The 26254-nt window shown below is 41.0% G+C and overlaps 2 protein-coding genes across 3 annotated transcripts in view; one reads left to right on the plus strand and one right to left on the minus strand.

Annotated features, from left to right (window-relative positions):
* Positions 1–13740: 13740 nt before the first annotated feature.
* LOC108496450 (translation initiation factor IF-2-like) lies at positions 13741–25801 on the minus strand. The gene is made up of 4 exons (XM_017813161.1): positions 25722–25801; positions 25067–25278; positions 15864–16048; positions 13741–14165 (listed from the first exon to the last, which is right to left on the minus strand). Exons 1-4 carry the CDS (start codon positions 25799–25801, stop codon positions 14151–14153), a joined length of 492 nt encoding a protein of 163 aa, XP_017668650.1. The 3' UTR covers positions 13741–14150.
* Positions 25253–26254, plus strand: part of STX17 (syntaxin 17) — a 30667-nt gene continuing 29665 nt past the window's right edge. Inside the window, exon 1 of one of the 2 annotated variants that reach the window (XM_017813218.1) lies at positions 25253–25344. The gene's annotated coding sequence lies outside the window, so the exon portion shown is untranslated. Of the gene's footprint in view, positions 25345–25422; positions 25508–26254 lie in introns of those variants that run through there. The other variant, XM_017813219.1, reaches the window with a different exon arrangement.

The raw sequence follows: 26254 nt of genomic DNA on the forward strand, positions 1-26254 counted from the left end.
ATTCTCTCTCCCATCACAACAGCAGGAAGTGAGCACATGGCTGTGGCGCTGAGTTGCCAGCTGGGGTTATGACACAGATGTAAATAGATGCTCTGTATATGGCAAGATACTTATGTGTGTGTAATGAAACTACTCAAGTAGTGCAAGGTTCTGAAGTCATGTAAGAGACAAGACCGGGGGGGAAAAAAAGGCATTTTTTTCACATTGCTTAATATTTTCATAGAATCATTGAATCATTTAGGTTGTAAAAGACCTTTAAGATCAATCAGTCTGACTTAATCCAGCACTGCCAAGTCCACGACTAAACCATGTCCCCAGGTGCTACATCTACACATCTTTTAAACATCCCCAAAGATGGTGACTCCAGCCCTACTCTGGGCAGACTGTTCCAGTGTTTGACAACCTTTTCAGTGAATAAATTTTTCCTAATAACTGATCTAAACTGGTGCAACTTGAGGCCATTTCCTCCTGTCCTATTGTTTGTTAACTGAAAGAAGAGACCAACACCACCCCTGTCTACAACCTTCTCTCAGGTAGTTGAAGAGAGCAGTAAATTCCCCCCTGAGCCTCCTTTTCTCTAGGCTAAACAATCCAAGCTCCCTCAGCCGCTCTTCATAGGATTTTCACTCTAAGCCATTCGCCAGCTCCATTGTCCTTCTCTGGACAAGCTTCAGCACCTCAATGTCTTTCCTGTCATGAGGGGCCCAAAACTGAACACAGGATTTGAGGTGTGACCTCACCAGTGCTGAGTAAGGGAGACAATCACTGCCCTGATCCTGCTGGACACATCATTGCTGATACAGGTCAGGATGCCATTGGCCTTCTTGGCCACCTGGGCACACTGCTGGATCATGTTCAGCCAGTTGTCAAACAGCACCTGCAGGTCCTTTTCCGCTGGGCAGCTTTCTAGCCACTCTGTTCCGAGCCTGTAGCACTGCATGGGGTTGTTGTGACCCAAGTGCAGGACCCGGCACTTCAACTTCTTGAACCTCATACAGTTGGACTCAGCCCATCCAGCCTGTCCAGATCCCTCTGCAGAGCCTTTCTGCCCTCCAGCAGAACAACACACCCTTACAATTTGGTGGGAGTCTCTGAACTCGATGAGGACGCACTTGGTCCTCTCGGGCAGGTTGTTGATGAAGATATTAAAGAGGACCAGTCCAACACTGAGCCCTGAGGAACACCCCTTGTGACCGGCTGCCAACTAGATGTATCTCTGGGCCCGGCCAGCCAGCCAGCTTTTTATCCAGTGAAGAGTATTCCCATCCAAGTCATGGGAAGCCAGTTTCTCCAGAAGAGTGCTATGGCTGTCAAAGGTTAGGGAGACAACATCCATGTTAGCCTTTCTCTCATCCACTGAGTGGGTAACCCTGCCAGAGAAGGCGATCAGGTTGGTCAAGCAGGACCTGCCTTTCATAAATCCATGCTGGCTGTGCCTGATCCCCTGGCTGTCCTGAACATGCCGTGTGATCGCACTCAACTTGATCTGCTCCATTTTAGATTATCAATTCTTCTTAAAAGAACAGAGAACTTTGGGCTTGGTTAGGTGCAATTTTATCTCAAATAAATAAATAAACAAGCTAAGTGACATTTAAAGAAAGAAATGTGTTTAGGTAGCTGAAACAGCTCAAATAACCCACAGTCTTTAACCTGCTAAGTAATGCATTAAAAAACTCTCTCCATGATAAATTCCACTGTGGTCTGTGATAAAACATTACTGTAGAATGAAAGTGAATTACAGACATGCTTGATACTGGGGAAACTTTCAAATATAGTAGACAGAAAACAGAAATTATTTTACCTTTCATGGGGTCTTATTATTTATCTTGCTGTGTTTCCTAATTAATTGACGATATTGATGTTTACACAGGGATTTGCTCCTTTCCAACTTTGCTTGATCCTGTGAAGAAGTCGGAATGCTGCATTTGTAGTATCACATTTATTGCCATGGCAACAGTCAGGGATTTCACAAACACTAATTAGGGTTGGCAGCTTGGAATGTTTTCAGTACGGTCCCATATAATTTTCCCTCTTTTATCCATTTCTCATTATACCTTACTTCAACGACTGACTTCTTCAGTATGTATACAGGTTTTTTCCCCTGTGACCTCAGGATTCAGTTAATACCTTCTCTGATTTACAGCCACCTTTCTTACACCTCCACACACACACAGTTAAGAAGTAACTTCAGTCCTACCTGCATTTGTGTTAAGCTCCATTTCTTACACTTTAAATTAATCCAAGTTTCAGTACAACCAGCTGGCTTCTACGCCAGCATGTGCAAAAGTAGTAAGGAAAGGTATGGAGACTTAGCTGCATCTTCCAAGCTACTTTTAAAGGTAGATGCTAAATCTTGCTCAAGGCGGAGTACAAGCCTTCTGTTCACAAAAGCTTAAGTTCTGTGAATGTTCAAATATCCTATTAAATATTTTAATTCAAGCATATCAAAAGCATTTATAGACATTTAATTTACTATGTAATAATATGAAGAGTTGGGTCAGCGTGAGCCTCATGAAGTTCAACAGGGCCAAGTGCAAAGTCTTGCACCTGGGTCAATCCCAAACAGGGATACAGGCTGAGTGATAAGTTGATTGGAAGCAGCCCTGTGGAGAAGGACCTAGCAGTATTGGTGGATGAGCCTACAGTGTGTGCTTACAGCTCAGAAAGACAACTGTATCCTGGGATGAATCAAAAGAAGTGTGGCCAGCAGGTTAAGGGGGATGATCCTTCCACTCCACTCTTGTGATACCCCACCAGGAGTATTGCGCTCAGGTGAGGGCCCCCAGCATAGGAAGGACGTGGAACTGCTTGAGTGGGTCCAGAAGAGGCCCAGAAAGATGACCAGGGGCTGGAGCAGCTCTCCTATGAGTGCAGGCTGAGATAGCTGGGGTTGTTCAGCCTGGAGGAGAGAAGGCCTTGGGGAGACCTTGTTGTGGCCTTCCAGTACTTTAAGGAGGCCTAAGAAGAAAAGATGGAGAGGGATTCTTTATCAGGGAGTGTAGTGATAGGACAAGAGATAATGGTTTTACATTGATAAAGAGTAAATTTATATTAGACATTAGGAAGAAATTCCTTACTCTGAGGGTGATGAGACACTGGAACAAGTTGCCCAGAGAAGTTGTGGATGCTCCATCCCTGGAAGTACTCAAGGTCAGGTTAGATGGGGCTTTGAGCAATTTGGTCTAGTGGAAGGTGTCCTTGCTCATGGAAGGGGTGATGGAACTAGATGATCTTTAAGGTCCCTTCCAACTCAAACCATTCTGTGACTAATCATGTATTACAGTTATCCAATTGAGTTAGTGTCCTCATTTACTCAAAAGTCTTATCAAACCCTGTGATGGTAGTGAACTTCTGATCATTTCAAAAAGCAAAATGCATTCATTTGTTAACAAAGAAAGAAGGCAAATTTATGATGACATCACCAGCAGGAGGAGAGGTTTTACTTCATCGTACATGGTCAGGGTAAGAAAGAGATGTGTCTACCGTGCAAAGTAAGATTTCCATTCTGCAGCTCATTTTAGAACAAGTCCCAGATTGTTGTCAAACTGGCTTCCCAATTACAATGATATCCAAACAAATCCAAAAAAAAAGGAGAGAAAATATGCCAGTATTGCCCTAATTTGGAAAGGAATATGATAAATCACATTGGTTATTTATAACCCAAGCCACTGAAAATTACTAGAAAGCAAGAGAAAAATAATGGAACTACCTTAACCATCTTCATTAGTTTACAGATGAAATCATATAACTTGTTTCTAATACAAAAATTATTTTGTACATCATTAACAGAAAATGAGTATTCAAAGAATAGGTTCTGAGTCTGATCATCATCTTCTTTCCCTATGTGATGGGGAGGTAAAAAATTTTACATGATGGAAAAATATCTCATAAGGTATAAAGTAACTGAGAGTTGGTCTTGATGGCAAATTACTGAATCTTTTTAAATTATAATTGAAAACCAGAGAAGAATTACTATACTGGATAAGGAGTTCTTCATGAAATAAATGTTAAAAAACAAAATACTTAGCTTGGACATTCAAGTCAAAAGTGAACCATTGGAAGAAGCCCTGTATTCCAATAGACACTGAAACAAACTAACAATAACATCTAAAGAAAGCCTTTAACTGAAAAAAAAGCCTATTGCCTCAGAAGTTTATGTTTTGCCTCCCTGTTTTTGAGGAAAGACTGGACTGTGCCAGCTTGCCCAGTTTTTGATGACACCTCCTGCTGCAGTTCACTGCAAGGATTGGTTTTAAAACCTAGTCCTAATGCTTTTGAGAAACTTGAACCCAGAGCCCTCCAGCCTTTGGGACTTTATTTTCATGACTTAAATTTGTTCCCCCTACCCTTAATTTCAAAGGGCATGATCAAACTCATGGCAGGGCTCTTTGTAAGCTTTGTGAACTGGGCCACAGTCAAGAATTTCCACCCTGAGTAATTCTATTACATGAAGTTTCCCGCCTGGTGTACAGAGCTGTGCAATATTCAGTATGGACATCTGCTTTTCATCTGATTGCTAAAGCTAAGCCTGGTGGACCACTGCCCCTTTGAAATCAGGGAGCTGAGGAAAAAATTTTAGTCGTGAAAATAAAATGCCAAAGCTGGAGGGCTCTGGGTTCAAATTTTACAGAAGTACCAGTCCCTGTTTTAAACTGATCTCTTGAGGGAAGCACAGTGGAAAGTATTTCCATCGACTGGGCAAGCTGACACAGTTCAGTCTTTTGGAAAGAGAATCAGGATCTATTGCTCATTCAGATGCAGAACTACACCCACTTTAGACCTAAGTGGTAGCTTTCAGCGAAAGACTTCTCCAGATAAGTTATCAAGGATGGCTAAACTTGAGAAACTAAAAATATAGACATCATGAAGTTAACTGAAATCTTCAAATTCTCTTACAAAACATGAGATTTTTTAAAAAAAAGCTTGTTTTACTCCGTGCCTCCAAATAAGCCTCTCTTCCCACGAGATGGAGTTGTTAACGCAACACAGAAAGGCTTCAGAATTGTGCTGCCAGCCCCTCAGGAGCAGAAAAAAAATCTCAGAAATCTAATAAGTTTGGTGGAAAATGCTATTTGGTGTTGGCATTTCCCACTTTACCACTCTGAGTTATTCTCACAGCTCAAGTAGGGGCCTGGTTCAGCCTGGGCTGCCATGTCGTTTGGGCAGCAGCTTCACAGATGAATAGCTGGCACATGGCAGAACTTCCGTCAGCAGCAGACACACCGTGCCCGCCCACTTCTTCCTCTGTGGTGCCTTCCCTTCCTTGGGTCAGTGGCAGGGATCGTGTTAATGGGAGGAGAAACAGGAAGAAACTCATCTGAAATAAAACTAACATGGTTTTCCAGGTGGGAGTCTTGTCTGTGCCCCTGTGAGACCTCACCTGGAGTATTACATCCAGCTACGGGGTCCTTGGTATAAGAAGGACATGGACCTGTTGGAGAGGGTTTAGAGGAAAGCCATGAAAATGATCAGAGGGATGGAGCACCTCTCCTGCGAGGACAGGTTGACAGAGCTGGGGTTGTTCAGCCTGCAGAAGAGAAGGCTCTGGGGAGACCTGATTGCAGCCTTTCAATATAGAAAGAAGGCTTAGAAGAAAGACAGAGAGGAACTTTTTACTAAGGCCTGTAGTGACAGGACAAAGGGCAACACTTTTAAACTGAAAGAGGGTAAGTTTAGATCGGACTCTTTATAATGAGCATGGTGAGACACTGGAACAGGTTGCCCAGAGAAGTTGTGCGTGCTCCATCCCTGAAGTGTTCAAGGCCAGGCTGGATGGGACTTTGAGCAATCTGGTCTAGTGGAAGGTGTCCCTGCCCATGGCAGGGGGGTTGGACTAGATGATCTTTAAAGGTCCCATTCAATTCCAAATCATTCTGTGGTTCTTTGATTCCTGCCCTTTCCTTACAGGTCTGCAATACTATTTATAGACACCTATTTAACCACCTGCTGTCAGGATACTTTGGCCTAATTTTTAGATCTACTAGATACCCATAGTGTCAAATAGAAGCAAGAATATCCATGGGTACTTTTTTGGAATCTTACTGCCATATATTATTTGCATGGGAGCAGCCTGCAGAACTCCCAGTTGAAATAAGGGGCCCATTGTGTGGAAACATTCACAGACACCTCCTGTTCCAAAGACATTTATAATAAATGAAACAAGACAGAAGAAAAAATATTATAGTTGCTGTATGGATAGAACTTTTATGGACAGAGGCATTTAGAAACTTGTTCTGTAATATGGCAACTTTGGAGAAGTTAAGAAGTTAATCCAGATCCTACCATACTAGCTTATTGCTTCAAAAAATAAATCCTTCCTCTCTCATGCCATGAGTCAGCATGCTTTTCCAAAAGAGTACTTTCAGACTAACAATTGTCAAATTGCTTGGGAAGACTCTAACTTGACATATTTAGTACGTTCTTCCCACATCCCTCACAGAAGCCCACAGATGTCAGCTTTGATCAGAATCATGCAGGACTGCAAAACCCATCAGGTTTGCAGGGCTAGGAGACATGTTAAGATGGTCTAAACAGTAAATCCTCCAAATAAGCGATTCTGCACTTAAAGAGAGACACATGAAGCTGAAAAGGACAGCATTTCTAACAGGATGCCTTAAAATAACAGCCTAGTTATTGGTCCAATATTGGTTTTAAAACTAGACATTTCTAGATCACAGGAGCTCTTTTGGAAGTTGACTACTGATTTGAATCTCAAATTGTAGACCAAACCCCCACTGTGAAAAGCTGTTGCCATCAAGTCAGTGTAGTCCAAACCAGTCATGCAAACTTGCATGGCATAACATATAAAGCAAAGGATGTTACTGTAACTGTCTCCGTATTTATTACAGTCAGAGTAGGTGGTTAAAAAAAGAAAATATCATGTAAGAGATTTGTTTTCAACACTACAAGAAGAGTGATTTATGACACTGGACATCTAAAAGATGGTAATTTAGTAGGAAGAGAAGAGGGAGAAAAAAGTTTAAATCAAAACCTATATATTGTTAGAAAGCCAAAGACCATCAGCAATTGCAGAAGATTTTAATTTTGTGGATTACAAGCTCGTGTGATAATTTTAAGTGAAGGTCCATCTAGGCCAGCATCCTGACAATGGCCAGGACAAACCAGAAACTGGCTGTGCAGGCTGACCATGACTTTAGGATAACAGAGGCCTAAAGTGGTCTCCAAACTTTTTTCTTTGTGAGCCCCTATCACTAAAAAATTTTTGAGCATGCACCCACAATATACATATATTTATTTATTTATAAACAACATACCTGTACTAATAAAGTTCTGTATTTTTTCCATGCATCCCAATGGACTGTTGCCTTCACAGGCATTTTGCAGCCCATACAGACACATTAGACACTGGAGCTCATTCAGATGGTAAAGATCTGCCTATCTGACTACCTGTAATCACAACCCTCTTACATTTACTTCATGCACATTGGATGTGATACCAGTTAGAAACATAAAGGGACAATTTGTCCAAGCTTAAGAAACCCTGTTGCTTTAACATGCTAGGAACATCAATTTAACGTGGGAAATGTTAATAGGAACTGGAAATTGTTCAAGAACAATCTACTGGGATATAAAAAAAAAAGCCACAAGTTTGGAAGCAGAAAAGAATTCACGCTGGGGAAGAAAGAATTTGTGAAATATAGAAGATGCAGAAATCCTCGTCAAACATTAGCACAGAGAATGCAAAAAAAGGATAACAGCGGCAAACTGCAAATCTAAAAACATTTAATCTGCTAAAAACAGCTATATCAGAAAAGATCAATGGGCAACATAGTTAGAAAGAACATGTGAGAAACAGAGTAAAAAAATTCTGCCCCAAATATTGGTCCATTGCTAGAAACAGGTATTATAACTTTGAACAAAGGTTCAGAAAAAATAGATATGTTCATCACTATTTCCTTCTGATTTCAGAAGGAATCAAGAGAATAAATCTGCCCAATAAAACATTGTAGAAAGACCAGGAAACCTGGCATCTAGAATGAAGAAAAAATGATGCAGTCAGCTGCAATTACAGATGTACAACTCAAGCAGCCTAGAGGGAAACACACAGCATGGAAAACAGGAAAAATCTCAAAGATCTTTCATTTGCCAACGTATTCCAAATATTTTAAAAGAGCAGAGAGGTGACCAATGAAAATATAGATGTGTTATTCAGATGCTGAACCTGGACATGCAACGAGAAGTTTCATTTAGAAGCCCACAACACAGAATTGAATATTTAAGGTGCAATTAACAATAATCAATATGATTTCATAGAATGCAGGTCTTGTCAAACAAACCTTCATGTTCTACAACTTTATTTTGGTTCACAGCTATTTCTCTGGTTGACAATGATAGCTATGCTGATAGAGTATATTCACAGGCCTGTGCCTTCAAATGATTTGACCATGGAGTTTGAACATCACATTACATGGAAATAAAATGATGTAACTAGGGAAATGGTTCCTATCAGTCTATTAGTGAATTATTTTGTCATTGCCACAGTTTCCACTCATTAAATTTGCACAGGATATGAAAACAAGTGGGATGGTAAGCAAAGAGAAAGGACAATTTGCAGAGAGTGACCCAAACTGTCTGATTAAAAAAAAGCATATTAAAAAATTCCATGGAGGACATGTATTCCAGAGTAAGAAATACAATCTCATGACACTGAAAACTCATTTCAGAGTAGGGACTCAGAGAAGCACATCGTTAAGAAGACCATCATAAATTAATCTGAAATTTGTGTAGCTCATTACTTCCCAATGATGGAAGGGATGCAGGCCTTGGTGGAACCAAACAACCGAATGCTCCAGTGTGTCTAAAGTTGTAGGGCTCAGTTTAGGGATAAGCTTTCATGATCTTCATGCACAAGGTCAGACTAAGTTGCCTGATGGGATTTTTTTTCTGCTTCTGAATGAGAGGAAGCAATATTTTCCTGACAACTTTTTTTAGAACATGACAAGTGGTGTAAAAAAGTTTATGAAATTGTATTCAAATTCTGAATGTAACTTTCCTTTCCAACTTCATTCTCCTAATTTATTCCTTATTTCTGATTTTTATTGGCATAAACATGCTGGGAATGTCTGCTTTCAACTGAATTCTCAGATTCAAACATGACTATTTCTTCATAATTAAGAGTATGCCCTGTTCACTAATCATTAGCAATCATGCATTCATGTGTCCAAACTCCAATAATTCATCGCAGAGCAGAAAAACTGCAATGCAATTGAAGTGACCAACACATCACAAGCAGCAAATAGTCAAAGTTAAAAACTCATAGGCATAGACAATATTTTCCTTCTAAATCTCCAGGTCAGGTCTTTGAAAAATGAATTTATTATAAGGAATCAAAATCAGTTCATGAATGATTTTTGAACAACAGCAAGAAGGCTAAATGGTTCATCAAGTCCTAGTAACATCCATGCTAATACTGCATTGCTGATCCAGCCAGGGACTCTATTTTTATAAAGTAGCAGCAGAGGTATCTCTTCACACACCACCCTGACAGATGTTCTGTGCCAACAGACAAGACCCAATTCTCCTGCTGGTGCAAACTGCTGTCTCCATTAGTTTTGACAGACCTATTCCAGTTTCAGCAGCTCAAATCTAGAGTTGAGCAATAATGTTGATAGCCACAGTAATAATAAAATATCATGGATTGCTCCTTTTCTGAAGGACACAGGTATATTAGTTTGTAATAGGTTTAATAGGCTTTGTGTACAGCTTTTATATACAGTTATACAGTTTACTGTACATATTCGTACTCTGATGGCTGTACTTCTGCTACTTCGTCTTTCCAGCAGTCTCCTGTCTAGTTGAGCACTCAGTGTTTTGCTCTATTTAATTGCCAGTGGTCTGCATCAGTTTGTACACACTGACATTTCTCTTTCCTAGGGTTATCTCATGATGTGTCTGTGCCTGGTGTCATGACAAGTTTCTCTTCATGTCTGACACCTGCATCTCATTCAAATGTAACTTTTTAACTCGTTGATGTTTCTAATCCATCCTGTATCCAACTGTGGGCAATCCAACCGTGAGCAATCAATCTAGTTTTCCCTCATATTCTGGTGGAGGTCCATGGATCAGCTATGGCTTCTGTGAGGACCAGTACCTCTGTGCTTCAGAAGCACTTGGTAAAAACTGCATTATCTACACTCCATTTTGAGCCCATGAAGACCCAGCTGTCCAGTCTCCACGTAAGCCTCGCTATTTTTAGTTTGGTGCCTCCTACATTTTACCTCTTGCAGATTTTCTGACATTTTATTTCATTTCCTTAGTGAAAACATATGGCAAACAGATGCCTAAGCAGGGCCCCAGGCACCCATCTCTTTTTCCAGACTTTTCAGAATATCTGGGAAAATTCTGAGGTTTATCCTGATATGCATTACACTTGCAATTTATTTCAAGTGCTACCTTTTCAGTGACAGGCAACCTAAACACCACCAATTTTGGAGGTATGTAATTTCAAAATCAAATTTCTGTCTCTTTTTTTTTTCCATAGACAACCTTGGAAACATAAATAAACTAATCACCAGGTTTCAAAGTGGTAGCAGCTGGGTATCAGTCAGAGGAAGCAAGGATGATCTAAAGATCTTCTTTCTCCTTCTCACACGCACGTCTCAAAATTTTAAAATAATTAACCTACAAACATCAGTCTACCAGTCCCTCCCTAAATTTAATGTTTTCCACACAATGGCATGACCACAGCTCTGTCCAAGATAAAAGGGAAATTATCTGAAGACTTGAAAATGCTAAATCTAGCTCTGCTTAGAAATTGCTAGTATCCTGTGAGACTGGGATTTAGCTATTTTGCATACATTATGAGTGTGTTGAGCTTGGGCAGCAGCCCCTCAATTGCTGTGGCCAAGGCAACTACTCCATGAGAGAGAGTGTCTTCCAAACCAATAGGAAAATGGGAAAGTCTTCAGTAGAACAATCCATTTCTGTCATATACCTTTTCCCCTGGTACTTCCCTTCCCTTTCCCATGCCTCACCCTTTGTGGTACTATCCTAGGGCAATGGATTTAAAATTAATATTTCAATATGTTGAAATTATTTCTGAATTTCAATAGTGTATGTGAATTCTGGAGAAAGTTTATTTTTGTAAGGGGATTATATGTGGCTATTGGCATTCTTTCTTAAGGCTGCTTTGTAATTAATAGCTCACATGGGACCTGAAAGCCAAGAAATAGCATATCTGTTTTCCCTCTGCTCTGTCTCCTTCCCAGGATTCATTCATTCCAGAAACATGAAATATTGAGCACAAAATTTAAGATGCAATCATGTGTTGAGAAGAGAGCACTGAGAGCCAAATGTGTGGAAGGCGGCAGATTTACCCTTATAACCGGATCTATCTCCCAAGCATGAAGATACCCAAGGTATGTCACGATTTGCTCCAGATATCAGACATTGGGATGTAGATTTATTCACAAAGTGTGTTTCCTTTAGAAGCTATCTAAATTAACAGGCTCTTGAGTTTATTGTCATATTTTTTTTTCTTTTCTCATTAAAAATGTTGCCTTTTTTGTGCAAAGGATGAGAATGTTGCAATGCACTGTTTTCTGTACTGATATGCAGCAATCAAATAAGGCTGAATTAGATGATTTTACCATTTCTAGGACATTCAGTGGAAGCTGATGTACAGGCTGAATGAAATTGCTCTGAAGGGCAGAGCATGTGGCCAGGAAAGACTACCAGCTCGGAGGCCACAGAGTCTTTCAGAAGTGGTTTACTGGAATCTTGTTTCATATTTTATATCAAAATTACTTGGGGGGGGGAAGTAAAGCAACTAAATCAATGGCAAGCCAATTGTTGTATGTGAATTTCTTTTTCTCCCAGATAAACTATGTCAACACAAAATGTTCCCGATGAAAGAAGGATCCCTTTTTGTTGTCGAAGGAAGGAAGGGCTAGAGAAAATAATGACACAGCAGTCACCATGGGTAATTCCCAAAGGGTGCTTACTTTTTCTATATCAACACATAATGTTCCTTAAAGACAAAGGAACAGTTTTTACTATTTTTATCAGGAAGTGCTAGAAAACACAGAAAATTTCATCACACCAGGACATGATTATGACTGCTGGAAAGACATAAAGCTCTGTAGTCCTCCTGAAAGTTGACTTTTTAATATCTATGGAGCATCTTCTTCCCCAAACTCCAGCTGGTTAGCTGCTTAGTTACAGCTGCTGATTAGCTGGGCAACAGGGACAGCAGCTGCCAGACCAACAGTGACAGACCTGATGGAGCTGCTACCTCCAGCTGAGACCTCCCAGGCACACTCCTGCCGGCAGGACTGACAGATGTTTTTGGACCAGCCATCTTTTTGCAGGGGAATGGGGCAGAAGACTCACTTCACTCTCTTCTCTGTAACCTCAGATGTCTCTGCAGGTGTCCTTCCTTTCTGTGCCTGAGGCTCCCTGATGCAGGCTGTTGGATCATTTCCACAGTAGTCTCTTCATAATGCTCTTCCTAATTTGCCTCAGTGTTCCTAGTCATCATTTTACTATTAATTACCAAATGTGCGCGAGCAAAGCATTTGGTAGCTTGTCTTTCGCAACCACATGGGGCAGCTGCAGAGCAAAGGTGTCAGACTCCACTGGGTGCGGAAGAAATCGTGTGTCGCCCTGTTAGCGAGTGCCCGCTCTGCTGGCAGTCCTTTCAGGCTGTGCCAGTTTCTATTTCATCGCTGCCTACAGCACCACAGGGGCCATAGGAGAAATGTGACTGGAAAATAATGTGATTTCTGCTTTAATTAAATGAAACACTTGTATTCGTTTTTAAACTGTACAGACATTTCCCCCCCACCCCCGATTCACAGTTTTCAAAGAAAACTGATTGCCATCACATGCATTAAAAATGGTATTTAACAATGACTTTATCAAATGCATTGAAATATCTATGTTACATGCATAAATGTAACATGCTATACCTTCTCTATCTAATCCAAAAGCTTCTTATTTTCCATCCACCCACTTGGGTACACAGTTATTCATTAGGTACAAAAATGAACTGCACACCTTAAATATATTCAGATTATTGTAAAACTGCTTCCACCTTGCTACCAGAATTGCCGAGGTAAAAATATCCATCTCTTTCTCAAAAGATAGATTGTGATAATATAGAAATGTTTCCACTTCCATAGCGCCTATATTAATACAGGGAGTCAATTCTATTTAAAAATAAATTCACACTTGAACAGTTGCTGTAGTCTATACATGTATTTCACACACACAGAAAAAGTTGTTTAAAAAGTTATGTAGCTGTAGTCAAGCATTTAGAAGTTAGGAAATATAAGAGTGAAGAAGAATCTTCTGTGCCTGAAGAAATTTTTTTCTCCCCCTTCCTGTGTAAGTATTATGATATAGTCTGCAATTATGTGAAAAAATGTGGGTTTTTTACCACAGGAGTACATATTTTTTAATCCTTTAAGAAGAACACCTTTTTCTCTTCAGATTGTTCTACCTCAGCCACCTGTGCCACAGACATCTATAATATTAATTACTATTCCCTCTGGCCTAGTTTTTTAGACAAACAAATCTTATGTTAAGTTATGACTTGTCCCCCAGACCCCACTGGGAAGTTCTGAACCCACTGGGTGGTTTCAGCCAAACACAATGGAAAAGTAGAGGTTTTAAGCACCTGTCCTGCTGCACGAGGGCCAGCCACATACCTGCTGCAGCCCTCACTTGACCTCTCTTTTCTGAGCATGTGCTTTTTTTTGAAAATCATTCCAACCCTAAAAATGCTCCGAGTGTGTTACCTTATAGCCTGGGATGATGGAGATTACACTCTAAGACCTACATTCAAAAATCTAGTTTTGCTCTTTTCCTCATGGTTCTCCCATTGCCCCCAGTCTCTTGCTTTTCTCTGGCTGATCTTGTTTGAACTCTATAGTTCTCCCTCACATTGCACACTCAATTTGTCATTCAAACTCCCCCTCTCAAGCTGAACATTTGGGCTGTGCTATTTAGGCTTGCAGCCCGGAAATCTGTGGTAAAAATTCTATACACAAGGCATGTCAGGGCAATTTCAGTATTAGGTTATAAATTTCCCCTTCTTTCTGCGCACACAAGTCACCCTTCAGTCAATGTTTCCAACTGCCCAGTCTCTAATATCCTTCAGTGTAGCTAAGATGGAACTGGGTCACAGATCACAGCAATAACACCTATGTCAGGAAAAAAAAAAAGACATAAAAAAATCAGCACACTACCTGAAGGTTCATCAGCCATTTCTGCCAAACATGGATATTGGACAACATATTTTAATTTTGCTAAAGGCTGTCGATACAGATGTTTGCACATTGGCAGGAAATTGATTAAATCCCACTGTTCTTTTTATTCACTCTGCTTCCATTTTCTCTCATAAGACAGAAGTGTAACAGTAGATGGTGGATAACCCCTAGTGTATTCATAGTTGCCATGCAATACATATATACACATTATCACATTGATTTTCCTGTATGTGCCTTTACTGTCACTCCTCGTTGCTGCGAGTGATTAAATGAAGTAGCAGGCAATGAAAACCTATGAAATCTTTTAGTTTGGCTCTATTTGTAACACGTTGCAGCTAATCTGCTTGTGTCCATGAATATCTAACCCATCTACTAAGAATTACCATGTCCCCGTTTTGTAAAGGTCCCAGTGTTAATCGTCTCATACAGAGCAATCATCTTTATTCTCCCTCTCTCTCTTGCTTTTTCAAGTCCTGATTTGATTGTTTTGTATCCACATGCACTTGGTGACAACACTCTGCCTTAGCAGAAAATGACTAATAAAGGACTGCTGCAAGACTGGATGTCAATCTAGGGAAGAAACTTCATAGAAACTGCAGTACCAACCTGAAGTGTACAGCAAAAAAACTCACCAACTTAAACTCTGAAGTACAACTCTATGCCTTATAATCATGCTAAGATATTTTGCTTGGGTTCCAATACGCCAACATCGAAATAGAACATTTTTTTTATCTTAAGTAAGTCGAATACTGGTGACACTAAAATCAATGGCAATCAATCAATCTCACTTAATCTGATAAAATGTGAACATTACCTAAGAAATTTACATTAGAAAGTATGAATTTTAAACCATTTAAACCATTTAAATCATAACATCTGCATTCTTCATGCCTTATGCTAATGAAATGATATAATAAATTGTTAAAAATGCAAATAGCTTTATATGGTTTGTCATTCTATGACTTCAGATTTATTTTATAACATCAAAGCAATAAAATAATAAATAAAAATATTTTCTATAATAACGTAAACATAAGGAAAATCTTATATTTGACAAAATTTTAACTTTTCATACAATTTTTTTCTGAAATATTATTTTTTGTTGCAGCACAGAGTCTATTGCCTGGGCTTTGGAAGTTGCTTCAACAGCAACTGGGTGGATAGAACAAAACTGCTGAAGACTAAACCCTGCTAAGAGTGGCTGTGAAAGTGTATCTTTGACATCTCTTTCTCTCCTTACAGTACTGGCACCACTGCTACGTATTGTTATGAATACTTTTAGCACTGTTGTAGTGCTTCTCGGTCTGCAGTAGTGGAGGATAGTCCCAGGGCATTGGGACAGTGGAAAAGATAAAGAGCTTTTGGGATGAGTCATACGTAGGGGAACAGACCTGGGGAAGGAACAACGAGGACATAAAGAAAAGACTAGTGGCAGAGTACTCTGAGGGTGGCAATGCAAAGAACAAGGCTATTAATAACAAGAAACACATGTAGAGTGTGGGCTGGAAGACGGCAGATCCCAGCATCCCAATCAGCAAGCTCATCCTACTGCTCCCTCAAAGCCTCCTTCCTTATCCAAAGGATGCAGCGCCAAACTACCATCCCACTTATGTTCTTTCTCTGCAGAACTACCTGTAAAGACAGACTTTCACAGGAAACACAAGTCACTTTATTGCTTCTCCACTTGTAGGTGCATGGAGCCTTTTTTCCTAGGACCCAGAATTGGTAGAGAGCTTCTACAGCTGGAAATGGGTGTTGCAGGAAGAGCATCAATTGGTGGGACAGCTCTTCGTGCTCAGTGCTTGCACTCCTGTCACCTGAAAGAGAAGTCATAAAGTACAGAGGGCTGCAGTGAGGAAGTTCAGGAAGGACTAACTTGCTCTCCTGAAATATATTTTGAAGGTGTTTCTGAAATGGCAGAAATGTATGTGTTAACAGAAGTTTTCCAGAGTAATTGGAGCCTAAAGTAGATAACAGGAATCTTGTTTATCGCATTTGAACATCAAGTTCTACTGTGAGTCCATTAACCTGAACAGTTAGACTGAGGTTCAACTAGTCTCAGGAAATTTCTTCAGTCATCATCTCTGAAACAGTCCTGAGAAACACGGGGCACTTTTAAATTCCAGGCAAATTTTCATCTGATTCACTAAAGTGCTAAGAATCATCTTTAGGAGGGCCAAAATCTATTTTGACAAACCCCGGAGTCACATCCCCAAAACCAGAAGTTTAACCACACAGTATTAGATTGAAAACACACCCATGTAAAATTTTAATGCTCACTCTGTCTTGGTTTTTGAGGTTCTTTCCTCCCACGTCTGCTAGGATTCCAAGACAAACAAACTGAATCTGGACTCACTCCTACCTTCACTGTAGTCCTTTCTCCACACTGTTCAGGTGTATTCTGCTCTCATCCACACACTGCATCACTGCTGCCCTGCTTCTTGTCAGCCCCCACATCTAGACACCCTCTACACCAAGTTTGTCCTGGTCTTACCTCTAAATTTTCCAGTACTAGAGGTGAAAGTATTGGCAGATTCCCCATTTCCTCCAAGGCCTGATGTTGAAGAATGAAAGGGAGTAGTGAAAGGAACCTGATTATTTTTCACAAGAGAAATCAAGCAGAATAACAGTGGTGATCTCTTGAGGTGTTGGATTCTCTCTCCCTCCAAATTTGTGGTGTATTCCTTGGGAAAATAATGACAACTATTCCAGTTGAGCAACAGCTCTGTTCCAAACACAGCAAGAGACTGGACAAGTCAGTAATAAGTAGAGTGGCTGAGCAGTAAAACTCATAATAAACCCCTAAGATAATCACAGCCACATTAAAAATTACAATTGAGAGGAATAACTAAGAAACCTAAGAAGCTACTTGCAAAAGAAAGATAAGTAGCCTTTGTGCTTGGCTCCATAGAAATGTTGTCTTGGTTTATTTTGAGGCCTGGGGCTCATAAAAGCTATTTTGTGTTCATCACCTCTGTCCTGTTCTCTTTAGGACTGCTGTCCAGCTCAGAGATGACCCTCAGCACAAAGCAGTCAGACTGAAAATAAGACCCAATCATGTTACTCAAACTAAGCAATCAATGTGTAATATCGCCAACACAGTCACACAACAATTTGAGGTTTTTTGTTTTCCCAGTGTTTTACCTCTCTGCAGCTGATGAAGAGAACCACTCATAAATGATTGAAATCCATCCTGTGGACAGTATTTGCCACCACATATAAAACCGCTAAAAATAATTCACTCTTTGTACCACCCAAGAATTAAGCCAATGCCCCTCTTAAGCGTCTCTGAAACTCAGAGCTTTTGCACACAAAGAAAATTATCTACACTCACAGTTTCCACAGAACATTAATCCAATCTACTATTTCCGAGGTAAGAAATTAAGCCCTTTTAGTCACGATTTAGAGTATAATTCAAACAGTAATAATCTTCTCTTTTAAATAGCATTAAATGTCTTTAACTAAAAGTGATCTTTATCATATGTTTACGTTTTTCTTTTTTTGTATTACAGATGACTGTAACAGTGAGAAATCAGCAGTATCGAGGCTCATCTAAATACTAAACAAAGATGTAAATATTCAGTATGATGTGCATGGAATTAGTAATAGCATTAGCAGTAATGGGACTTGCACAGCTATTTCTCCACAAAGCTAGCTGAACATGTATTCCAAAGTACTTATAAAGAAAATGAAACTTTCAACTACATTTTAAATTAAATAAGCTTCAGAGGCTTTCTTTCTCTGAAACAAAATGCTAAAGTAGGTTTATTTCTACAAGACTGAACTTCAGGACTTCATAGTGTTACTGCCATACTAAAAGTAAATAAAATAAGACTCCACCATTATTTATAAAAACAAACCTTACTATGGAATAAAGTCTCTTTGGATCATGTATATCTGTTTATGCAGCATCTCTACTGTTACTGAACTTGAGCACTTCACAGTTTTAGTGCATACACGACATTAATGATGTAATGAAAAAGTCTATCTGACTTCACAACTGAGTTGACAAACCCTTCAGCTTTGCATCTTTGGTGCTAGACCATCAATTTTCAAGAAGTTCTGATGAAAGTCTCTGCAGTAAAATGGTCTAGCAGGGAAAAAAGAAGCAAGTTTGAAATGTGAACTTAAGCCATTTGTCTTATACCAGCACCCCCCTCGTGGCTTAGATATATTTATGACCTATGAGGAAGAAGGACATAGCAAAGGAGTCAATTCCAAGTGCCTATCTTCTCATTTCGCATGTCTCGGAGAAAAGGGTCTGACTTCTGCCAGAAGCGACTTACACTTTTCAAGATAATGCCAGGAAGCATCACTGTAAAGATCCAGGTCATGAGGGGCTCCCTAGCTACAAAGAAATTGATGGATACTGGNAGAATCAAAGCAGCACAGGACAATAGAAGGTTCCGATTTGAGAAAGTACATTTTATGACTTACTAAGATAATGTTTCAGTTACATTTAAAATTGTATACCACTTGCCACATATTACAAATGACAGATACTTTCTAGCAACAGATGTTGAACTGTATTTCAGCTATTCCTCCTGTTCCTTTCTAACTCACCCTGATTTTCTTGTGAGTGAAAGTATTTCTCTGTACAACTGCCTTATTTATTATGCTGCCTTCAATCATTTTCAGTGCAACTGTATGGCCTATCCTAACCTAAGGAGCCAACCATTTCGTTGGTCATTACCACACAACGCAAGATTTTGAGGTTAGAGCAAAAAAAACACCAAACCAAAAAACCAAACCAACCAACCAAAAAACCCCCCCAAAGAATCAGAAATTGAAAAGGCAACAAGGCAATAAGTAGCATGGGGAAGCTGGACAGCAATGAACTGTCAGAAGAGCCAGGCTCTTTATGCAGACAGCAGCAGACCTGTGAAAATCATTGCTTAGGGACTTTCTGCTCAAAAGAGCCTTACTTTCTACAGGAGACTGGGTGAGCATTTGAAAGAGAGATCCACTGAGGTCACTGAGAAAACAAACCAAATCTGGTTCAGGAAACCCCCAGTGTAAAACAAGGCAAAAGCTGAGAGAACATGAAGGAGGAACTAGCATATATGGTTGCCCAATTCTTATTCCGACCTCATTATCTCTTGTGGCCACTGCTGGAGACAATCCAAAGCTACATGGCATGCGAGGCCTTTGAACCAGCGGTGTGATTAATAGGTCACTATACAGGCAGCTTATTCCTCATTAATGTGATGTTAGCGCAATGGCCTTAAACTGAAAGAGGGTAGTGTTAGATTAGATATTAGGAAGAAATTGTTTACTATGAAGGTGGTGAGGCACTGGAACAGGTTGCCTAGAGAGGTTGCAGGTGCCTCATCCCTGGGAGTGTTCACGACCACCTTGGATGGAGCTCTGAGAAACCTGATCTAGTGAAAGGTTCCCTGCCCATGGCAGCAGGGTCTGGAACTATATGATCTACATGATCTTTAAGTTCCCTTCCAGTCCAAACCATTCTATGGTTCTATGATTCTATTATTCAATGATTATTCTATAATTCCATGTATGCCTTAGAGTACGACATGGATTTTAAATCAGAAAGAGTCTTATAAACTTTTCATATCCAAAAAACCAATATCCAATAAATATTCCATAATCCAAACTAGGCAGGCTACAGGTGTTTTCTATTTAGGTCTCAGCATCAGGAACTTCTTCGGCAGAGCTGAACAATGTCTTTCTGGTTATCCCATAAGGGGGAAGAGAAAAGCAGAGACAACTTAGAAATCTTAAAGGCGGAGATGTAACATCAAGTCAGTGGAAAAGGACCTCAAATGAATGTGACTATTCTAAATTTCAATTTGTTTCTAAGATTCCCTGAAGGTTTTATTGAACAGGCAGTTGCTCATGATTTGCATGTGTTAGAGAAACAGCAGCATCAGAATCACCCTCCTAACTAGAGAAGAAAAATAAAAAAATAGTTTTAAAAAATCTTAATATAAACTGATTATGAATACAAGCTGATGATATTACACCTCTGGTCTGCAATTGAAAGACATTCTGAATCCTTCTTTCAAGGCTGAATGATTTTACAAAAGGAATGTTTACTGGTAAGTACGGTGGCTGAACTGGATGAATGAATGTTTGGTCAGCTGATTTGCCATAGTCCATTTTTTTTCCCCTGAAATACAGTTTGTCTTTTCTTGTCTTGGGAAGCATTGGAACCTGGACAAAAAAAGGAAATCCTCACTCTGCTAATTTTAATGGAAATTTTATCATTGATTTGAATGGCACTAAGATTTGATACAGAATTTCTAAGGCCTTGTTTACATAAAAAAAAAGAAAAAGAAAAAAAATGGACCAACTTCCTTTGGTTGGTAAAACTGCCTTGTATGGAAACTCTTCTTTTTTTCAGTTGGAGCAACTTGCCGGGATTTAGCTTAAGGTGATGCCGATGCAAGTCAGTCTTAAAACACAAGACAAATGTGCACAAAAGGTAGTACCACTAAAAGTTTATTAACTGAGGCAGCTCAACTTTCTTCCGAAGTAAAACTGCTCAGGTGACCTTACACACCAAACTGAGAATATTGGATACACCGCTGCTATAGCACATACTGATCAGTAGTTCTGAGTGGGAGAAATCCTCTTCAGCTCCAGTGGGAACAAAAAGACATTGGGAAAAAAACCCCATGGATCTTGATGAAATTCTAGTCATGGGTAAGTTTCCAGGTAGGACCACGACCCGGGAAACACTTGTTTTTAAGTTTTACTTCCTTCGGTTATGCCAGCAATGGACAGCTAAGGCTCCCTTGGCAAAGTGCCACAGGTGCGCATTCCCTGAGCGCTGGCAACATGAGCTCCCACCAGCTAGTGATGCTTGTTTCACCCTGCTCGAGTTATTAGAGAAATCCTACCATGGTCCAGGTGCTGTAGACAGTTTCTGTTACCTACCATCCTCTCTGTACAGCCTTTCCTCTGTGACTGCTGCAGGGGTAGATAGACCAATAGCAGGTACTCTAAACTATTCCTGCATCAAGGTCACAGAGTGAGACTTGTAAATTTACTGGAAAAGACCCAAATAACCAGTGCAACCAGTGAGGAAGAGTTTCTCTTAAAATAGAACCTGCTTTGCCCTAATTGCTTTCTCTTCTACTTTTACACCCTATTCAGTATTACTGCTACTGTGAATATGTTAATGTATAATAAGACTCTTCTGTTTCATTCGCACTTGAGAGTTCTGCTTTCTGTAATACTATACAAATGATCCTTATCCAAATCTGAGCTGGTTTTGCCACAAATTACACTAAAAGGGCTTTGGATCAGAATTCTAGAAACTGTCAAAAACTACAGCACAACTTTTGCCAAGAGTAGCAAACAGTTTCCCCCAAAACCAACCCCCAGTATTTTGCTTATACCAAGAATACAGTTTCAGAAAATGCTGCCACATATTCCAGAGAACACCTTTTAGTCAGGAATTACTGAAAGAGTTTGATTTTTTTTTCAGGGACGTTTGTTAAAAGGGGATCTCATTTCAAACAACCTTGTGCTCCTGAAAGATTGTGAGAGAGAGCACTGCTCACTGCAACACAGCATTGGCTATTTTCCACGACACAGAGGAAACTTTATTACTCGTTCTTGCCAGCACAAGCCTTTTGACAGTGGAATCAGTGTATCTGTAATAATAATGCATTGAAAAAGGCAACAGAATTCTGAAATGCTGTACTGGAAAAAGATCTGGATCCCAGATCTCTGGGAGCACAATGTAAGCATCTTGGAAGTTCTGTGTCTGTTGAGCAACACTCACTGAAATATCCCCAGCATGAGTTATCTGAGAGTCTGCGTGTAAGGAAAGACTGATGAGAATAGAGCTGAGCACATTAAATTAATTGCACATCTGGATCATGTTTCTGAATCCAGGTATCTGAAAACTATGAATGATCTCGTAAAAAAAGAAACTTCTGCGAGCTCTTCCTTAGTCAGATATATAACAGTTCTGTGCCTTTCTAGGACTCTCCATGATTTTCTTCTATACTATTTATTGGTAATACAGAACAGTTTCTATGATAACTGTATAGGAACGCACATGGTCATCAGATCTGCAAGAGAACACTCAGAGTTGATTGCAGATTTGCAGTACAAGCCTAATTCTGTCTGTAATTCAGGAAGTCCAACTCCATCTACACATTATTTTTTTTTTTTTTCTGAGATATCTTTTGCCATCAGAGGTAGTATTTTCCCAGACCTGAAGGTGGAACTCTTGTTCCTTTGATGATCTTTACATGAGTGACATAGCATTTTGCATTGTCATTTTTTCCTTGAGGAGATTTGGACTTCTCTGAAGTCACTGCTGGGTTGTCTGGACGATCACAATAGCACTGGTGGCAGAACTGGACAGTCAGGCATGAATGTCATGTTCGCAAGGAAATGTGCCAGGAGCTCTTCAGATGTTGCCTGTTAGAACTCATTAAAAAAAAAAAAATCTTTCCTTTTGGAAATATCATTGTGATCCTATTCTTTCTTTTGCTGCTACATAAGTAGACTTCTTGGTCTTCTTCTGGAGTCACCAAGTTTAAGGAAAGGAAAGAATAAGTATAACCTTGTGGTCATACAAACTCCATATTGGACTGCATGGAATCTCTGCCAATGTATTCTGCTTGTATGCTTGACTTACAGTGCATCTTTGAAAAAATCTCTATTTTTTTACTGAAAACTTTGTACTCTTTCAAAACAAATTCACAGGCAATATAATCCTATAATCAATGAAGATGTGCCATATTTCTAGTCTCATTTTTATTTTAGTTTTGCTTTCAGAATTTTGTAATTTTCTGAAAACCAACACTTCTACTCTTCAAACAGCTCTAACTCAGACAAGTACTACTATGCTTATGACAAAAGTATCTCTTCACCTGCATTGGATTAAGATTTTAGAGTATCTCATGTTAATGCAAATTTCCCACACCTTTCATAACTTTCTTCTGGACTCTTTTCAATTTTAAACATCCCTTTGAACTGTTAATGCTCAAACCAAATGCATTATTTTGATAACGGTTTCATAAGGTCTATAAAAAGGGGGGATATCCATCCCAGTTGTATTTGATGTTCCTCTGGTTTTGCTTCAGAGTATTAGTTACCAAAAGCTTTGCTCTGAGAGCTGATGTTCAACTGCTCGTATCCAGGTCCTCTTTAGCACTGTCTCATGCCAGTCATTTTCCCTCAGATTCCAGGTGTACCTCTGAGGCTTTATTTGAATGTACAACATCCAATTTGACCAGCTTCAGAGGAGTATTTTTGCAAGTGAGAAGAGTTTACAAAGTAATTCAAAGGAGTTTATCTAAGTGAATGGCCTTTACCTTTATTTACAACATCAAAGTAGTCATTTGGTATTTTTGTCTAGGTGATTTCTCACAGCACCAGGACAAGAATAACACCAAAACAACCTTATGACAAATCTTCACTTACAATTACTCCTACTGAGAACTGTCACCTGAATCACTTATTATGAACTCCACAGAATTTGCATTCCACATTGTATCTGTGAGAATAGCCTACTGCTCTACCTCATATGGAAGCTATTACATCAACATTACTGCCTTTATCAGCCAAACTTAAATTCAAATGCATTTAATCAAATCTTTTTCATAAAAATGTGTGAACTGGCATTTAGTTATTGGCACTTAATTGACTGTATCCCAGGTAAGCACTTCCATGTTTCTGTTCCATATCTATGTCAAACTGTCAATGCTAGGCTAGCCTATGTCATCCTCTTCAGTCTTTTTAAATATATGTTCAGTATAACACATTTTTATAGTACTCTGGCATTCCATTGACATTCCAGAAGTTGTACTGTGAATAACCGAACTAATGAAGGCATGAGATACTGTGGATTTGGATCCTTTAGCCCCTTAATAACCTTAATTAGAATAATTAAAATTTATTCTCCATTAGCCCTATGAAAACTCCATCTAGCAAGTAAAGTGGATGGCTAATATATACACACTGACTAACTGTCTGCTGCTAACAAGCATGTGTAAGAGCTGAGCTTTTTGCTTGTTATTCTTTGGCTGAGGAAATAAATTTAGGTTTGTTTCCTCAGCGACATATCAATTTCCACAAAACTTAAAGGACTGTAATGATTTTCTTCAAATTAGGTTGGAACTGGCCGAAAGGGCATGGAATGACAGATGAACAGATTACCCAAGTCTTGTTCAGAACATCAAAATCAACGTACATCAGAGATCTTCAGTTTGTTCTATTAATGCTGCTGAGTTTAGTTAAAAAGTGGTGTAATAGTGACATAACATAGTTGCTCTACAGATATTGCCAGGTAGCCAGACAGTTTTACACTTCTATTCAGAGGTGATAAAATGATCAGAAGTGATAGCAGGCTGCCCTTGGAGGTTCTGCTCTACCTGTCGCAGAGGTGCGGGCATTCCTGCTGGGAGCAGGTGCTCTGCCAGCCAGGAGCTGCGGTGTTGGGGGAAGATCCAACGGTCAGTGTCAGACACAAACAGGGTACACTTATTTTCAAATTTATTTTCAAAACATGCCGAGGGAATGGCCTGAAGCTGTATCAGGGGAGGTTTAGGCTGGATATTAGGAAAAGGTTCTTCACCCAGAGGGTGGTTGGGTACAGGCTCCCCAGGGAAGTGGTCACAGCACCAAGCCTGAGAGAGTTCAAAACGCATTTGGACAACGCTCTCAGGCACATGGTGTGACTCTTGGGGATGTCCTGTGCAGGGCCAGGAGCTGGACTTGATGACCCTTGTAGGTCCCTTCCACCTGAGAATATTTTACGACTCTACGAAAAGTTCTTAAAATTACGGCGGGAAACTTTGGCTCTCCTTTAGAAGAATAAATTAAAATTTTCTGTGCCTATAAGCCCTCACCCAAGTCTCCCCGTACTCCCTTCCTGGCCAGGGCAGCTTCTCTACCTCCTCCACCTCCACCTCCACCTCCTCCTCCTCCTCCTCCTCCTCCTCCTCTCCAGCCCCTTTCCGCCCGCGACCTGCCGTTCCCGAAGGGAAACGAACATGGGGGCGGTGGCGGGGGTGTGTGTGGCGGGCGGGGCAGGGCCGCTCCCCGCGGCGGAGGGGGAGCCCTGCGCGCCGGCTCCCGCTCAGTGTCCCGGGGCCGCGGTCACCGCCTGGCACACGGCCGGCCCATGGTGAGGCACCGCGGGGGGAGCGGGGACCGGCGGGCAGCGGGGCCGGGGCGGCTCCGCTTTCGCTTTCGCTTCCCGCGCCGCGGAGGCGAGGGGCAGGGAAGGACCGGGCCGGGCCTGGCGGGCGCCCGGCGGGCCCTTGGGCTGGGCTGTGCGGACGTGGCCGGTAGGAGCCGCAGCGCGGAGCGGAGCGTAGGGTCCCCCCCGCTGCTCCCAGTCCCGGCCCCTCGGCGAGGCCGCGGCCGCCGCTCACGCCGGCCTAGCCCGGGCCCGGGCTGGGGCTGGGGCTGGGGCTGAGGAGGGCTGGCGCAGCGGCGGGGGCTCGTCCCGCTGCCTGGCCCTGCCCGGGGGAGGGCGGACTCCCCCCGGTTCCCCCTCACTGGGGGTCCAGCCCAGCGGAAGGGCTGGGGGTGCCCAGCCGGGGGTGCCCCAGCAGCGGCTGGGCCCGAGGTCGGGTCATGGGGAGATCCAGGACAGAAACGGTCACACCAGCTCGGATTGTCTTTTATTTTTATTTATTTATTTGGTGGTTTTTTAGGAGTGGAAGTGCAGTGTGGTGAATTGTTTATCCTGGCGTTCCCCAAGCTTTTAAAAGCTTAAGTCGGGAAAAAAAAAAACAACTTGGGGAATGCCCAAGTCAGCTCGAAGTCTTGATACAAGGCTTAAAGCCTTTCTTTATTCTTACACTTCTGCTCTCTGCATGCATCCCTGGCCTTTCAGGGGTGTGATGCAGGCAGGATAGGCCTCTGGAACCAATTGGTCTTAAGCTGCACCAGAGGAGGTTCAAGTTGGACACCAGGGGGAATTTCTCCACAGAGCTGGTGATTAGACATTGGAATGGGCTGCCCAGGGAGGTGGACCATCCCTGGAGGTGTTAAAGGAAAGACTGGACATGGCACTTAGTGTCATGGTC

The sequence above is a fragment of the Lepidothrix coronata genome, unplaced genomic scaffold (assembly GCF_001604755.1).
Source record: "Lepidothrix coronata isolate B3197 unplaced genomic scaffold, Lepidothrix_coronata-1.0 Scaffold40, whole genome shotgun sequence".
Taxonomy (NCBI): Eukaryota; Metazoa; Chordata; class Aves; order Passeriformes; family Pipridae; genus Lepidothrix; species Lepidothrix coronata.